Raw genomic sequence first — 17870 nt, forward strand, 5'->3', positions numbered from 1 at the left:
TAGGAATTTAACATTTATGTTAAACTATTGAATCATTTTGTTAGCATAGAGAAAAAAAGATATATGTGTGTGTTTGGTTACATTACTGTTTAAATAAACATAACTGTTCAAATTATCGTCGTGGACTGTTTTTACCTTTCTTTGTTAATTTAATTTTTTTGTCTTTTTTGTATTATTTGTTTTTCTATACATTACATATACAGTTTTTAATTAAATAACTTACTAAATGTTATTACCAAAATACTTGGTAAACTGTATTTACAACAAAAAGGGAAAATAGTCAAGTCTAAAAAAACAAATCAGCTGACAGTCCACTTAAGATTTATTTTGTTTATGAATTTGTCCCTGGAATAATCATCTGAATTACTTATATTCACTTCTATCCCACTTTTGATATGGTGAATAACACATTCCATGATAGTAATCAGAACATTAGTAATATTTTTCCTGCAGTGTAAACACAGTGGGAAAAGTATTTTCTCTGATCTGAAGGAGAATAAAATGGCAAGCACAGTATATACAGTATTGATCCTAGATCCTTCCCAGATGAGCCCTGAAAATAATCTATACAGGATCTATATATATAGTGTTCAGAAGTTTGTTTTGAAAGTATATCTGAGCATTAATGAGATGAGATGAACAGTATCGGTTAAAAATAGAAAAACGGATAATACAATAAATGTAAGAGTGCTATTGTCCATACTGTATGACAAAGACTTGATAACAGGGTGGCGTTTACAAAGAGCACTTGAAGGCAGCATTCACAAGCCAAGCCATCGTCAGCAGCCAAATCTCTACTGTAACACAACCATACTGACAATCACCGAACAATGAATAACACAAAAACAGTCACGCCAGAATTAAATCTTTATTAATCTATCATCTACATTTACAAAATCAAGTTTAATGCTGAAACAGGAGTGTGAGGGGAATCATCACTATCAGAGGACATCTGCTTGAATGAAGCGTGTTGAAAATTTGATTTTTCAGACACATCAGAGGAAGCCTGACCAAACAGAGCACACCTGAGTACAAAATGACACAATAGGCATGCGTTCATACACAACATAATTCGTTTTGTCACTTTACAGTAGCGGTTTTAAAACTCAATGCCTGGAGAACAAAGCATTTTCTTACATCACAGTATAAGCAAACTGCTTCACAAGTGGTTATTTTGATGTGCTGACAGGAGACAGAGGATGATCACATGAATCAGTACTAGAACCAGTAAAAGAACCATTAATTCTGGTGAATGCCGTAGCAAACAACACCGTGTACATAACCAGGTGAGGATGGACAAATCGTTTCGATGAAGGGTCCCATAATAATGAGTCATTTTTCAACACAATAACCATCATTTCTTTATATCTCACTTTATCCTTTAGGCATCTTTGGCAGTAAATCTGATGAGGAGTGTTGAAATAACAAAGTGCTGGGCTCAATGAGGGCTTCAAACCTGATGACATATGAATAGATAACCCCTATATGGAATCGTTAATGTCGAAGTCTTAAAAGTTGGGCAGCTGCTCTTTCAAATGATTTCTGTCCCAGATGATCTGAACAAAATCAAAACTAGTTTGAGTATTTTCTTTCCGAAAAGTAACACATCAGTTTTCATTGTCAAAGCCCAACTGCAACCAACAGGTACAGCTCAATGTATGTGCTTTCATTTAACCCACAATCGACATGTCAACTTGTTTGTGAAACCATTACATTACTGGAGTTTCAGTTTAAATACTGTTACAAGAGGTCACACAGTTAACAGCTCTCATTTAGACAGGCAGCATACACAATGTTTCTTACTCTCTCTCTCTTTTCATATATATATCTAAATAATGATTTATCATTTATATACACACCCCTATACAAAGTGCAGCTTTATATCACATCATTTACACAAAGGTCCAAACTGTTACTTTTCAGTACATAGGGATTTACCTTAGGAACAGTAATTATTAAGGGTTTTTACTTGTTAGTCAGCAGAATGAAGAAGTGACGGATTTTTTTTTTCAAGGATGATGAGAATTGAAGAGGACAAGCAATACTCCTACATAAAACACAGAAGCAATGACCTCTAAGCTCCCTAGGACCACAAAAATATATAATCAAACTGTTTCAGCGGCGCATACTAAGTATACATCATGGCGAGATTCGCGAGTAAAAGAATGATCTTGAAACAAAATGTTCTACTGTCTGAAAACTCGTTTATCAGTAATGTTACAAGTTGTATGTCAGTCCTATAGAGTCACACACAATAGAGATGTATGCTTAGGAGTGAAATGTTTGCAAAGGATGAAGGAAGCGTGGTAAAGCACAGCTAAAACTACTTCTCTAACTCTACAAAGTGCTAGTGTACAGGCATCTGGACACTAGATTGTGCGTATGTTTGAGTAAGAAGACGGCAGACCTTCTCGTGTTATGGCAGACCAAACCTCAACCTGAAATAACATTCAACTCAAAGGCAAACACAGCCCGTCATCTCCCATTACAGCTACACCAGGCAATTTCACACTCCGGCAGCTCCAGATGATAGTAAGGAAAACTTGATCACAGACACAAAAAAGCAATCTGTGAAGTGCAGAGGTTTTTTTTGGACAGAGGACGATCCCGGCTGTTTTATCACACTGTTATGCTGCAATTTCCTATGGGCACAGAAGATTACCTGTGTCTATACGTCACGTCGTAGTTTACATTGAAAATCTTGCCCAGTGCAGCTTCAACATCTGATTGCAAATGCCTGTTTGCCCAGACGTATCAGGTTGTGGTTTGGACTGCATGAACCAGCCTGGTCAAAGCGAAGAGAGCGACAGGATGAGCAAAGAGGGACAGACAGATGCCAACACAGACTGATGTTAACCTGATAACAATCACGCACCACATACACATGCACACACACCACCCACAGACACACACACACCACCCACACACACACACGACAAAGATGCACACAGATGGAAAGAAAAAACTGCAAGGCTAGCACTAACACAATGGCAGTACGTGTTGTGGTTTGTCGCCCCAGTCGGAGACAAGTAAATAAACAGGAAAGTTTTCTCACAATGGGTTTGTTATATCATGCAAAAAAGACAAGAGAATGAGCAGGCAGGCACAGGACGAGCAGCTGGGAGTCAACACAGATTCACGTGTTGGCTGAAATGTACCGGAGTGAACCACCGCAGCATGAAAAACACCTCAGACTGAGTGAAAACAAGGTGGCGCGCTACAGTTGCACCATGACAGTGCTGGGGCTGGTTAATCTTAGTGACCCCGCTTACAGTCAATTAGTGAGCGTGGTAGTTAGTTTTACAATGTGGCTCCAATCTATAGCAAGTGAGGAAACATTTGTTAATAATGGCATCAGAAAGCTACAAACCCAGCAGCTCGGTATGATGACGGACGATTTGGTCAATCATAAATAATTATAGATAATGCGTGGAAAACGTGCTCTTCAGGTGACGGATGGGTCTGGACATGATGAAGGAAAAGTGCATTCACGCGAGTTGAACAACTCAGTCAGCTTACTGAGCTGTTTGGATGGAAACTACTGTGACGAACATTAATGAGGGAGGTGAAATGGAGGAAAGGAATGGTCTGGTGCTGGTGTGGATTTTGCAGTTAAAGTCATAAAAGATCAATTTTATTTTAGGATATTTTGTAGGTAGGTTTATAAATTCGGGGTCTGAATCAGGTTCGTATACCGTTAGATACAGTCATTTCATATGTTATACAGTATGTTGTATAATGAGTGCTGCTATGCTGCTTCCAACCTGCCTTTTTCTCTAGAGGGAAGCTTTGAATTACTTTTGGTGACAACTTTCGCTTTAGAGAAATTCACCTGTCACAAAAAGAATAAATTATCACCCCGTTCAATGGAGGGAGAGTGTGCGGCTGTGTAAGAAACAGTCAGCTGAATGCAACAGGGTGACTCTCAATGAACGGAGAATCTTGATAAATCTGATTTTAAACTGAGGAGTGCTGCCAGGATGAACAACGCTGCCTTTAACAGAGACACACACTGCCAAGCTGTGGTTATGCGTGCCTGTCTGAGTGCATTGAGTGCAATATATCTGCCTGTCGCGCTTTCACAGTAATCCTGTCTGTGCATGTGCATGGATGTGCTAGAGTGTATGTCTGTGTGTGTGCGCTTTTCATCTTTACAGCGACATTGTGTGTTTGTGTGTGTGTGTGCGAGTGTGTTCTTTCTTTCACTGACCGTAACCACAACTGTCCCTAAATCAACATTAGTCTGGTTACTATCTCCTTTACACACATCGTCTCTTCCTCTTTACTAAGCCGCTCTCTAGGCCCACATCTCTCCCTTTCTTCCTTCTTAACCCAATCCAAGGCCCCTCGAGGGCCCCTACAGACCCCGCCTCCCTCCTCTCCCACCAGTTACTGGAGCTCCTTCATCCTGTTGAGGGCGGAGCCAGCCTGGAACCACTCAATCTGCGTCTCATTGAAGGTGTGGTTGAGTGAGATGGAGTCCTGGCTGCCATCGCTGTGCTTGATCACAGCTGTCAGGGGCTGGCGGAGGATGCAGGAGGCAAACAAGATCATGTGTCAGTCATTTATTTTTCTTCAATATAATGTTTAGAGAAGCAAGGCTGTCCTGAAGATCCATGTTTTATTAGAGGAGAATATAGCTCACCTTGCCGGGAGCAAAGGACTTCAGTCCGGTGATTGAAATCTTGTCATCGGGGCGAATTTTGTCGTAGTCCTTGGGGTCGGCAAAAGTCAGAGGCAGCAGGCCCTGCTTCTTCAGATTAGTCTCTGGAAGGGGGTAATAAATATGTAAATATCAGACATGGAGGTTTGACAACGACTCTGTATTATCTATCTGTCTGCACTTCGTTGAGGTAACCAGAGAGGGGCTCTTTGTCTCACAGGAGTGTATCTGTTACACAGCAATACAAGGTCATGGGGAAGAATGCACAGGAGTATGTATGTCTGGCTGTTATTGATAAGAACCAGTTCTCATGATGAACTGGATGTTCCATTTAGACTTAATTTATACAGGTGGAAATCTAAACTTGTACAAAGCTATGTAAACTGTATCAACTACACGCAACAGCATTTATTTTGTGTGTTTCTGGAAATAAAGAGGAAATCTTTTCACACAAATGAAATCAACAAAACTTCGACATTCATCTACCCACTTACACACTTCCAGCCACCTGCAGACAGGTGACAAATTATAGGAAAAATCAAAATAAATGAGGGGAAAAGTATAACAAATATAGATCCTTCCATGTAAGTGAGAAGCATTTAGCTGGCGGGGTTTGGATTAAGTCACTTTACAGGGTAGGCTGACTGCAAATCATTACAAAGTTGTTCACAGTGGTCTCTTCCAGGATTACCATGCCTCGATCCACAAGGCACAAGGATCCAAACATGAGTATGAAAATGATGAGAATCATATGCTATGGCCTTTACAGACACCAGATCTCAACCCAGTTGAGCACACGAGGGAGGTTTTTGTCAGAGGTGTTGGAAAGCTCTCCACCACAACACCAAACGAGAATATCTCCATCCAGTAGAGTTCAGAGACTTTTAGAATAATTGCTAGTGCACACTGGAGCTTTTCTGGCAGCATATGCTGGCCAAACCCCTTTACTAAGACACTGTTGTTGTTTTTTTCCTTTAATCTGTCACTCTTTTTCATACACATCAAACTAGCAGTGATGGACTCAAAAACTCTGAGAATCTCCAAGATGTTACTGGAGACATCTGTTTGCTGACAGGACTGTACACATGCCAGACTAAATAACCATCAGCTGCTTTGAACCCAATCACAACTATTAAGATAGTAAAACAAAGTAATGTAGTTTATACTGTTCAATGAAGCCTTGACTGCACAGATGTGTACATTGGGGAGACAAAACAACTGCTCCATACATGATTGGCACAACACAGGAGGGCCAACTCCTCAGGACAAGACTCTGCTGTCCACTTACATCTGAAGGAGATAAAACATGTAAACATGTTGGCCGGAGAAGACAGATTGTTTGAAAGAGGAGTAAAGAATCCATCTATGTCAAATTGAAACGATCGTTGCTGAACAGAGGAGGTGGCCTAAGACACTATTTATCACCCACCTACAATGCTGTACTGCAGTACCGAGTTCCCTCCCTAGACAGATTTACAAGCATACACTCTTGGGCTCAGCTAGCCCTAGCAACCCACATGAAGGCGACTCTGAAACTCAGAGCTCACGCGTGTCCTTGATGACTCTGTAAGGACACTCCCACACAGAGTTTGAAAACTGCAACTCCCCTCGGTTAGTTAAAACTGAAGAAGTCCCTAGGATGAGAGGTGAAACGTCTTCAAGGCACTGAAACGTTCAGTTGCCTACAATACAGCACTTAGAATTACCATCACCTGGATGACTGAGAACCTTCATCAGCATACAACTATTAACATTAACGTTTTTCTTTGCTGCCTATAACTTTCACAAAGAAAATAAATGTACAATTTGAGTCTAAGCGTAACAACATTACATGATTCCAGGGGAGCCAGATTGTCCCTGTTGATGTTTGCACATTTTTTTCTTTTGTTCCCCTGAAACTCACCATGGATTCTGGCAAAGCTCTTGACAATGATGGCACGTCCTCCAAGGTGACGTGGCTCGAGGGCAGCGTGCTCTCTGCTGGACCCCTCTCCATAGTTCTCGTCTCCAACCACCACCCAGCTTTCTCCATTTGCCTGGATTATACAGTCAAGACAAAGGACAAATGTAAAGTGCTGTCAGGGTAGTTTTTGTTGAAACCGATTGAATTGCACTGCATTAAGCAGACTGGTGTTTCTGTTATTTTGTCCTGCCACTTTTAATCAATAAGGGTAGGCTAAATAACAGTTTGATAGTATCACAAACTACAACCATCAAATTGAACATTAAAACCTTCATGAAGGTAGGATTTATTGCACTGGACAGCATTACTTTTGCATTGGTGTATCTAATAAACTGGCAACTGAGTGTTTATAGATAATGGTATATGTGCCATTTAAGTCAATTTAAAGTAGAAAGGTAAAACAAATAATCAGACACTAGCCACCGTCAAACTCACCTTGTAGTGGCGGGCCACATCAGGGACACCTCCGTACTCTCCTGTCAGCTGGTTCTTGACCTTGTTGACGGCATTGTTCTCGATGTTGACCGCACCAATCAGCAGATTGTTGGAGATGTTGTCCAGGTGGCCACGGAATTTCAGCCAGGGCCCAGCAGCACTGATGTGGTCAGTGGTGCACTTTCCCTTTACCTACAGCAGCAGAGGAAACGAAAGAACAGGGAGTTGCAGGAGATGCAGAGGGTAAGGAAATAAATATATAATATAAATATAACAACAGCTATTTAAAGGCAAAATGTCAAACAACTACTGGACTTACAGTACGTTATATATTTTGGTGAGCTGTGTCTCTAGTTGCTAGAACTTCAGGGGAAACACTGAAAATACCAGATGATATATAAGAGAGTGAGGAAGGAAGTCAGAAAACTAGGTAGTGAGCCACTCTTGTTAATTTTAGTTTGTGCAGCTCACTTGTGATGAAGCACAATTATTCAGTGCCCTTAATTCAGTAGAGTTTCAGTCACTTTTCAACTTCTCTACCCTGTCTGTGCATCTCAGCATCAACCACAGCCTTTCCCACTGAATACATTAGTTGTTCAAGTGCCCTTGTTCAATGTAATCAATTTTTAATTTGTACTGCTTGCGGTTGTTATATTTATAAGCATCTCAGGAAGACAACCACTTCGTGGAAGCTAATGATGATCAAAGGGATGACAATCTGACGAATAAGCTAGATCAGGCTTGGGTCTTGGTAACATCATTTCATTGTTGGTTTATTTAAAATCTTTTCATATGATGTGTCACCCAATGGTCTGAAGGTACATTTAAGATGTTATTCAGCTCTACTAGTTCTCCATTACTTGCATATCCACCACAACTTTCCTTATGTCTCCTACTCACCTTGATAAGGACTCTCATATTCTCCAGGTCTTTTCCATGCCACTTGTCGAAGGGTTCCAGCAGCTGCAGACGATTGCTGGAGGGACTTACGTCCACCTGAACAACATCGAATCAGTGTTAGACATAAAGGTTCTGCAAAAACTCTTTTCACAACAACACTGGGGCAAACAGCTTCCAGATCAAACTGAATTTTTATTTGAAGACCAGAAAACATTTTCTGTCTAAACTCTGTCACATCAGACATTTCTGAAGCCCCGATCACACTGTTAGTTTACACTTCCTTAGTCTTTCATTAACAGGATCAAACTCTTATTGGATCATGACAGAAGATGCTCACCTCACTAAAAGTCTGTTTCAGTACCATCGATATTAGATATTGTAAAAGAAAACAGAAAAAAATCACCTTGACTGAGCGTCCCTCAGATGGAGGGTGCTGGTAGGTGTCCTGGCCCGGGTCAAAGTCTCTGGAGGGCAGCTCATCACCGGTGGGGGGTTCCAGCTTGAACTTCTCTCCGTTAGGTGCAGTTAGGTAGTCAGTCTCTGGGTTGAAGTCGAGGGTCCCGGCGATAGCCATGGCAGTGACAATCTACATTGAATTACATAATAGGCATTAGGCAACAGTTGAATGTGCTTAGATTAGACTTGTAACAATTAGTCGACTAATCTATTAGTTGACTGAAGGAAAAATAATCACCAATCATTAAAAACTAGGTGTTAAAGCAATTTCTCATGCTGTTTTCAACTTCTCAGATAAAGAGATTTGCTGCTTTTCCCTGTTTTACATCATATTAAATTGAAAAGACATTTTAAAAACATAACCTTGGACTTTGTGAAACTGGGATGGACATTTTTCACTAGTATATTATGTGTTACAGACCAAAAAGTAATTGATTAATCCAGAAAATAATCAGCAGATCAATCAATGATGGAAACAATCATTAGTTGCAGCCCTAGTTTAGATGTGTACATTAAGATCACCAACATTAGTGGACAAAAATTGTGCAAAAGAATACCAAAAGATTCACTGAGCTGCATATAAGAGCTACTGTAAGCATTGATGCCAATGTAATGATGAATAGCTAAGCACATACTTTAATGTATTCATGCGGTACCTCTTACCTCAGGAGAAGTGACAAAAGCATGAGTAGCAGGGTTAGCATCATTCCTGGCAGTGAAGTTTCGGTTGTAGGATGTGACAATAGTATTCTTCTCTCCTTTCTTCACATCCTTTCTGTAAAAAGTCAAAGAACAAGGCATGTTAATCATCTTGTTTTACCTGCTTTGCTCAGAGGAGTTTTCCAATGAATCTTCAGACTTTACTTTGTAATTCTATATTGTAAGCCACCTGATACAAATCAGTTCACTGCCAGTGGCCCTCAGAAGCTGCAGTGTTCATTACATCTAACAATATGAAAGTGGTGGATCGAACAACAAACTCGTGGTTTTCCTGCTCTTAGAGTCTCACTACAGGAAAGGCCATGGCTACAATGGCAAGGGCTCATTCTCTTGAAAGCCCTAATGTACTTTGCAAATTTCATGGCAATCTGTTATAATGTTATGAGATAAATTGTATGTAAAATGTGTCATTTTGGCCTGATGGTAGAGTTTATCAAGTGTCCAAAATTGTAAATAGTTCTTGCTCCCTGTTTTCGTGCCAATGATTGTCTTTAGATTGTTTTTCAAGTGTGAAATTGTAAATTTTGACATTTGTCTTCCTTTCCTGTCCTTCCTTTTAATGAACCATTGTTGGTAAAGTGGAAATACTGATCTGAAAGTTGTAAGCAATCATTGTCTTTGGGAAAACGTCTCAATAAAATCAGGGCAATCTGGCTAGCGATTGTCAAGATATTTAGCTCTGGACCGAAATTGTTGTTAGAAGAGATTAATCAACTGACACAAGCCCGCTGCCAGTGTCACACTATTAGCCCTTCCAAATGGTTCATACCTATCCCACTGCCCGATGCAGGGCCCACAAGCATTGGCCAGTACGACTCCACCCACATCACTCAGGATCTTGGTCTGAAAGTGGGACAACATGAATTTAAATAAATTCTTCCCTGCAACAAACACAAGTGTATAAAGTGTACAATTCTCTTAAGTAAAAACGAAGACTCACATATCCATCCCTCTCGATAGTGGCGCGGATCTGTTCAGATCCAGGAGTGACTGTGAACTGGGCCTTGCACTTCAGACCTTTATCCAGAGCCTGCTTGGCCAGAGAGGCCGCTCTGCCCATGTCCTCGTAGCTCGAGTTGGTGCAGCTGCCGATCAGACCTGCAAGAGACAAGTTCAGTGTTTGTAAGAGGGGAACTGAGCACAGGGAAAATACAGTGAGGGCGTATACAGTTACAGTGGCAGATTGGAAGTACTTATCCATCATTAATAACACAGCTTGCAAATGAAATAAGAGGAAGACTGCTTGATAGGACAAGGCACAAAAGATGAGCAGGTCTGTGATTATATATCTTGATTGTCCTAATTATATTCTACTTATTCCATCAGCGACTAGTTCTGGTAGGCCACATTGGAAGATCATATGACAGGGCTGTAATGTGATCTGAACATATCTGGTCAATAATATGGCTGGTAGGAACAAAGAAAGAAATATCAAATTTCATTAGACAGAGCATTAAAAATACAGAAAAACTGAAACATAATACAGCTGTGTCACTGACCAACTTTAACCTCGAGGGGCCAGCCGCTCTTCTTAGCTACAGCCCCGATATCTGACACAGGGTGGGCCAGGTCGGGGGTGAAGGGCCCGTTGATGTGGGGCTTCAGCTGTTAGAGAAGGAGGAGTGGAACAAAGTATAATGAGGCACAGTGATGCTAGGGGTAATGTGGGACATGGTTGTGTGTGCTATAAATACTAGTTTCTAAATCTGGAAACTTTCAAAAGAGGAAACACTAATAAGCACTTAAGCTGCTTCATGCACCATCATAGCCACATGATGCAAAACTGGAAAAAGCAAAATTATTACAGTAAATGAATAGTGCTTGTTAAATGTGACAATTTACTGCTTTTCTTTTTCATTGATGCTTGGTTGGAAAGAAAAGAGGCAATTTGAAGACTATGGGCTCAGGGAAATTTTAATGAGCATTTTTCACAATTGAGAAAAAAAAAAAATACCTTGGTCACCCGCAAAGTACCTCAGTTATTCATTAAGCTAATGAATGCTTTAACAAGCAGGTTTCTATGTTGAAATGTTTGCCTTAACAAAGCTCACATATTTGAGCAGCACTGAGATCCAAACTAGAATCAAAGCATCTTCTCCATAACTTAATTATAACTGTATGTGCGCGCACACACACACACACACACACACACACACACACACACACACACACAAGCACACCACAATGACAACAAAGTCAGCCTCATAACATCTGACACCTGCTGACTACTTTAAAGTCCAAGGTAAAGAGATGCCAGTCTACTAGTGCTTTTAATCAATTTGATTTGTATTTCTTGTTAGCTTGTCTTTTGTTTTTATTGTGTGTGCTTTTGCCTTTTTGCTGTTATTGCTTTTATTGTATGTGCATTTCTTGACATGCTTAAATTGTTTTTATCATGTTTTCCCCTGCGTTACTTAAAGTTCCCTTTGGTTATGAAATGTGCTATATAAAAAATGTTTTCTTGCCTTCACCAGTGTGTCCCAAATCCAGTCTACATCCTAGTTCTAGACAGGTTTCAGTATGTTGTGAATTCACACCAGGGAGGCAACAAAATCAATTATACTCAATTATATATCTGGACATTATGCATACAAAGTAGGTTTAATATTTGAGTGTGCCGTCGATTGATTTAATTCTAAATGCACAAAGGAGATGAAAAAGCTGCTCAGAGCTGGAAAAATTAAAATAATGTGTGCTAGATGGTGAAACAGCTTCAGAAAGAGAGTATGAGATTTGCCATTTGTTTGATAGACTTTGACATCCTAAGCACTTATTGGAGAATTTCCTGTTGGCATATACAGCGACGTATGTTGATTTTCTTGTGAATAATTAGTATTCAGTATGGATTTGACACATGCCGACAGTAATGTAGTGCATCACATAGCAAACAGCAGAGGTGTTTTGACTCACCTCACTCAGGTTAATCTCAATGAGCTGGTCATATTCACAGCCTTTATCTGGGACCAAGTCATCTTGGAACTGATCAGCCAAAGAGGCGATCTCTGGGGGGGGGGGGATTTAAAAAAGACAAAGTTGGAATACAGACACGATAAGTAAAGACTAAACATACAAAAACTAATGGTAAGAAACTGACCTCCACGACCGGTCTTATCCAGGTATGTTTTCATGCGGTGGTTGTAGGGGAACACAGATGTAGTAGCTCCTATCTCAGCACCCATGTTACAAATAGTGGCCATTCCTGAAAAAATGTCATTTTACCTTTAGAGCAAAATATACTGCTTTAATGTGAGACATGTATTATCTACTCAAGCAAGATGTGCATGGTAGTTGAAGCTGTCATGTTTTTTCTTTGACTTTTTGTGTTTCAAGTCTTGCCATATTTCTCATCCTAACCAGTGCAGGAGATGGATTCGACTCCAGGTCCATGATACTCCACAATAGCTCCAGTGCCGCCCTTCACAGTCAGGATGCCAGCCACTTTCAGGATGACATCCTTTGGAGAGGTCCAGCCAGAAAGGGCTCCCGTCAGCCTCACTCCAATCACCTGATGGAAAAAATGCACACATGCTTAAGCAAATGGAAAAACACAGACAGAGACATTCTTGGAGACATTTAGTGGCTAAAATCTGGGTCAAACCGAAAATTTAAATACATTTGCAAGATATCAGATGTTGAGAACTAACATTAGGACACTTAAGCTCCCAAGGGATTCCAGCCATGACATCAACGGCGTCAGCTCCACCCACTCCAATACATATTGCTCCCAGGCCGCCGCCATTGGGAGTGTGGGAGTCTGTACCAATCAGCATCACTCCAGGGTAAGCATAATTCTCCAGGATGATCTGTCCAAAGAAAGAGCCATTCACAGTCAGTCACACATTTTTTCTATGGGACTTAAAATGTCTTTCGACAGCTATTCAAAATAGAAAAGCTCTCTGGAAATGTCCTTTTTTAGAAACAGGTTTTTATTACTGCAGGCAGTGTATTAGCATGCAAATTCACTAACAAGAATTGACTAAAGATCCCCATGTTTAAAGACACACACAAATATTCTGGGTTAAATAATAATCTGGTATGGCCTCAATCATAACGTTCAATCACAAGTAAAAAAGTCTTAAAATTAAATCTGCTTTTCCTCAATGAAAAAGTCCAGAATCTATAAAGATGCAAATATCTTTCATTTAATAGGTTTAAAAGCAATTTATTGCATCCTTATTAAATTATAAATCAGTGAACTGTACCTGATGGATAATCCCTGATCCTGGTTTCCAGAAGCCAACTCCATATTTGGCACCAGCAGTTGCAAGAAAGTTGTACACTTCCTCATTCACTTCCTGTGTTAAGAATAATTAGTGAAGAGTTAGGGCTTGCATAAAATGAGTTTCCTTACATAACCATGAAAGATATAAACTCGGCTGCGAGCATTATTCAACCTGACCTCAAAGCATTTGGTTAAACAGACAATTTGATCAAACTGTCAGATTTTGAACCAAACCATGGGATCTACTGTGCTCAAAGATAAATGTCTCCGGCTGCTGCCTCCGCAACCACATCCATACCTAGTTTGTTTTTTTAGTTTTGTTTTTGTCCGTCATCTGCCAATGAAACATCTAAACCAATGACCAGTGTGCCATACTCCATCAATGTTCCATCTGTCTGTTCTCACCTTAGCCCTCTGCAGGTCCTTAACTCCACCGATCTGAGCCTCAATCAGATGATCACAGTGGATGGTGGAGGGAACTGCCACCTTGGGCAGACCACTGCTGATGAACTGAAGCATTGCCATCTGAGCGGTAGCATCCTGCATCGCCACACGGTCTGGACGCAAGCGCAGATAGGTGCGGCCGCGGCCGATCTCCTGCCCTGCTGGGTCATCCAGGTGACCATAGACAATCTTCTCCGACAGAGTGAGAGGCCTGCCAAGCCTGGTTGGGCAGATAAATGAAAAGATTGTTTGTAGCTACTAATACAAAGGCTTTGACAGTTTGGCTAAAAAAGTCTTACATCTACTTTATATTTGAGTGTTGCTGCAGTGTCCTTCTGTGTTTCACTTTTGGAAAATACCGTATTTACTAATATACTTTATTTAACACATCATGTAACGATTTGTTCATGTAACTGACAGTCATATAATAGCTACCCAAAAGGCCATTCCTATTCCTGGATTGCAGTATGTGGTAAACTTAGTAAGAGGGGAACAACAGGTCATCCAAAGTTAGCTCACAGGGCTTTGCTGGCCCTGACAAGTGAACACTGTAAATGTCACATGATTTACTGGGCAGCTATAATGAACACCAGCCATTCCTCATGAGCCAAACTGCAATCAGCAAGCACTCTGCATATGTTTATGTTTATTTTTAAGAAGGGCAACTGCTAACCTCCTGCGCACAATGTTGATATTCTCGTGCATCTTCCCATAGTTAATGCTGGTGCTCGGCTCAAAGCGGCTCATGGCCACCTTGGCCTTGGCGCTGAAAGCTGCAGAGACATGAAGTCGCCTCGCCCCGGTTCCAAGGGCCAGCTAGACCAGAGGAAACAGAATACCGTTTTGAGTGGGAACACCATAAACAATTGTTATGTACAGTTTAGGGCTAACACGTGAGGTTTTGAGACATATAACAACTAGGCAGAGGAAAGAAAGGAAAATAAATAGTGCAAGAATTGGACCACATGTAAGGACAGTTATCCTGCCTTGCAAGTGGGACCAATAAAAATGTGATCTACAGACATACAATAGAAGATTCCTCCATTTGGTTATAAATGGTTCAGTCAGTGTGGTCCGACACATCCATTGATTCAGAAAGACAACCTTGAAAGTCTTACGTCTCCCTACAAGCCCAGTATTGGAGCAAAACGTGGCTTATTTTCATTGATTGTTTATTGTTTATTCAGTTTATTTTCTCTCATTGCACTCCAGCTACACCAGCTGACAACAAAAGTCATCCAACAGCCTTTGTTAAAACACTAGGACACATTTCTATCATTGCTTTGCCACGTTAATAACAGCCATTTTGTTACAAAAAAAGTCAATAAATACAGAAGAGAAGCTATTGTTTAAAAATTGTGTCTTTTCAGGATATTGTTAGTGCTAATAAAGAAAAAAGGCTGTCAAAATACTGTCCAAACCCTCCTGCCACAACAACAACAGACTGACACTTATCTCTGCATACAAAGCATTATAGAAATATATTTCAATATATATATAATGTGCTTCAAGTGTGCAATGTATACTTTATTACGCGGTAAAATACATTATATATAAATACTGCATGAAACTGTCAAAAGGCCAGCATTAGACTAAATCTAACATATCAAGTTTTTACGAGTTGATGTCTTCTGCCAGCAAAGGAAGCCATTATAGGACTGGATTTAAACATGTCTGATGATTGATGATTAACAAGGGAAAATCTTTCAAACAGTTCGACTCGCTTGCATAATATCAGTCCTTCAGTGTTGCTATTCAGTGGAAAATCACTGTGCTCATAACAAACTAGGTCTAAGTTTATAGAGCTCATATTACAAGGGCTAGCCTCACCCACTACACTGTTGCTAACACACTGAATGGATTCAACATTTCCCTACTACACTGTTTACCATGAATGAGCACTACAGGTACACACATACAGTTTGTACAATCCTTATTGGAAGCATAACAGCTCCTTGATGCCTGTACTTGTCATCTGCAAATCAATTTGACACATATTCTATATAAAAATTTCACAAAGGATAGCCTGCTGCACTCAAATGATCATAATTATTGTGATTGCCTACTGTAAATAAGGAGGATGGTGATTTAGTCAAACAAACCATATCCAGGTGTGTTTAAAGGATTTACACAGCTCCCTAAAGAAGACTGACACTATGATGTGGCAAAACTGTAACTCACTGACACAGTACTGAGCAGCTGAGTTTGGTGTGCCAAACCATACCATATGGTAGGCCTATTTTCTGATCGGAACAACGGATGTAGATGTTGATGTTCATATGTGTGCTTATGACATAATCTGTGAGAATAGTTTCTTTGTTTATTTGTATTCTGAATTATCAATAAAAACATGTCGATGGACAGTGACTAAACAGAAATAATAAAGAAATGCAAGACCTCACCCAGCAGACACCAATCCTAAGTGTGCTTCTTATAAACAGAACATGACCGTTTTTACAGTCATGTGCTTTAATGGCACACTCTGAATAATAAAAAAAAAATCAGGTGTATAAAAAATGCCTGTAAAATTCAAATTGATGTAGCTCGCAAGTTATTTTACGAGCAGCATGTTTTATTCTGTTTACATATTTGTGTAGAAACTTCCTTACCGAAGGCCCTGTGCTGTTTAAAATAAACATTTCCTTTGTGATTTGGTCCACTACCTACCACAAGGCCATAAACACACCGCTGTGAGTCAGTCTCAGCTGTCAGGAGTGAACTGTCATTAAGTGCGCATTAAGACTATTTCGTAACCTTGCGATCACCTTGCAAACAACACGGCGCATAGGGCCGTTTATATCCGTTATTCAGTTGGTGTAGACTAACTTTAATACTGTTTTTAACAATTAAAAGATACACTATTGCCTGCTGTCGGGTCAGACGTCGTTTAAAACCGTTGCAATGCGTTGCTATCAGGAGTCAAACGAGGACACTGTGACCCGACTAGCAGCGGCTCGCTGCGCACTCCACTGCACATTAACCCGATGTAGGTCCGCCGTAAGCGACGGCGGCTTTAGTACACGACAGAACAGATCCGTTGTCACGTATACACTCGACAGCAAGGCCGTTTAACAGCTCTGTAAATGTAAAATAACGTTTTCTTACCTGCAGCCTATTGACAGTCAAACAGTAAGACGACATTTTGTTCACAAAGTTGTCGCCCTGATGTGACGTCATGGGCTTAAGCAGCCCGTTACTTTACTCTTTAATTGAAATATCATGTATTTTAAAATAAATTCATTATTGTTATTATTATTATTGTTATTATTATTATTATTATTATTATTATTATTATAATTACTACTACTACTCCTACTACATTGTTGTTATTGTTATTGTTATTGTTATTGTTATTGTCATTGTTGTTGTTGTTGTTCTTGTTGTTGTTCCATAGATGCAGTGATGAGATATAGAAAGCAGTAATCTCTCCCTTCCTAAAGTCATCTCTGAACTTTTCTCTGGAATCTTTGAAAATTAAGTTTACGCGTGACTTTTTATTTACCAGTAATTTAACTTACAGTTACGGCTGCAAAACATAAAGTCATCTCATAAAATGTATGATTAAATTACCCAACCTTATGACATAAAATAGATAGCCTTATACAAAGAAGATAGACTTAGAGCTAAAAGTAGCTCTACTTCAACCAGATACAACATTAGAAAGCTCGTCACACAGTGACACGTCAGGAGCCTAATGCTAATCCAGTAATAAGCCATAATAACACTCTGTCAGGGTGCATTCTGCTGCATAATGAGTAGGCCTACTTTAAAATTGGATACTTTTGTAATTGTACTTCAGGAAATAATTGCAGGACTTTGATGGAGCATTCTTACAGTGTCTTACTTTCCTTAAGGTTCTCCATACTTCCTGTACCACTGGGGGACACATGAAATAATAGCAAATTCAAATTATATATCTTGATTGGCAATTTCTCACAGGACCACATCCTTTGAAACACTGCATTCAGCTGCTGCCCCCAAGGCCAAAGGTACAGTGTCTCCTGTGCTACAGTATAAAGAACATCTAGGCAATAGAAAATAGTTTGTCCATGCATGATCAGTATGGA

General features: G+C 40.0%; 1 protein-coding gene across 1 annotated transcript; it reads right to left on the minus strand.

Moving 5' to 3' along the window:
• Positions 1 to 849: 849 nt before the first annotated feature.
• LOC115575427 (aconitate hydratase, mitochondrial-like) lies at positions 850 to 16991 on the minus strand. Its single transcript, XM_030407493.1, has 18 exons — positions 16909 to 16991; positions 14477 to 14619; positions 13765 to 14023; positions 13340 to 13432; positions 12782 to 12940; positions 12492 to 12642; positions 12232 to 12336; positions 12048 to 12139; positions 10637 to 10742; positions 10078 to 10235; positions 9907 to 9980; positions 9081 to 9192; positions 8365 to 8547; positions 7962 to 8057; positions 7062 to 7253; positions 6567 to 6699; positions 4646 to 4767; positions 850 to 4521 (listed from the first exon to the last, which is right to left on the minus strand). The coding sequence occupies exons 1-18, from the start codon at positions 16978 to 16980 to the stop codon at positions 4390 to 4392; spliced, it is 2382 nt and encodes a 793-aa protein (XP_030263353.1). The 5' UTR covers positions 16981 to 16991; the 3' UTR covers positions 850 to 4389.
• Between the last annotated feature and the right edge of the window lie 879 nt (positions 16992 to 17870).

The sequence above is a fragment of the Sparus aurata genome, chromosome 23 (genome assembly GCF_900880675.1).
Source record: "Sparus aurata chromosome 23, fSpaAur1.1, whole genome shotgun sequence".
NCBI lineage: Eukaryota > Metazoa > Chordata > Actinopteri > Spariformes > Sparidae > Sparus > Sparus aurata.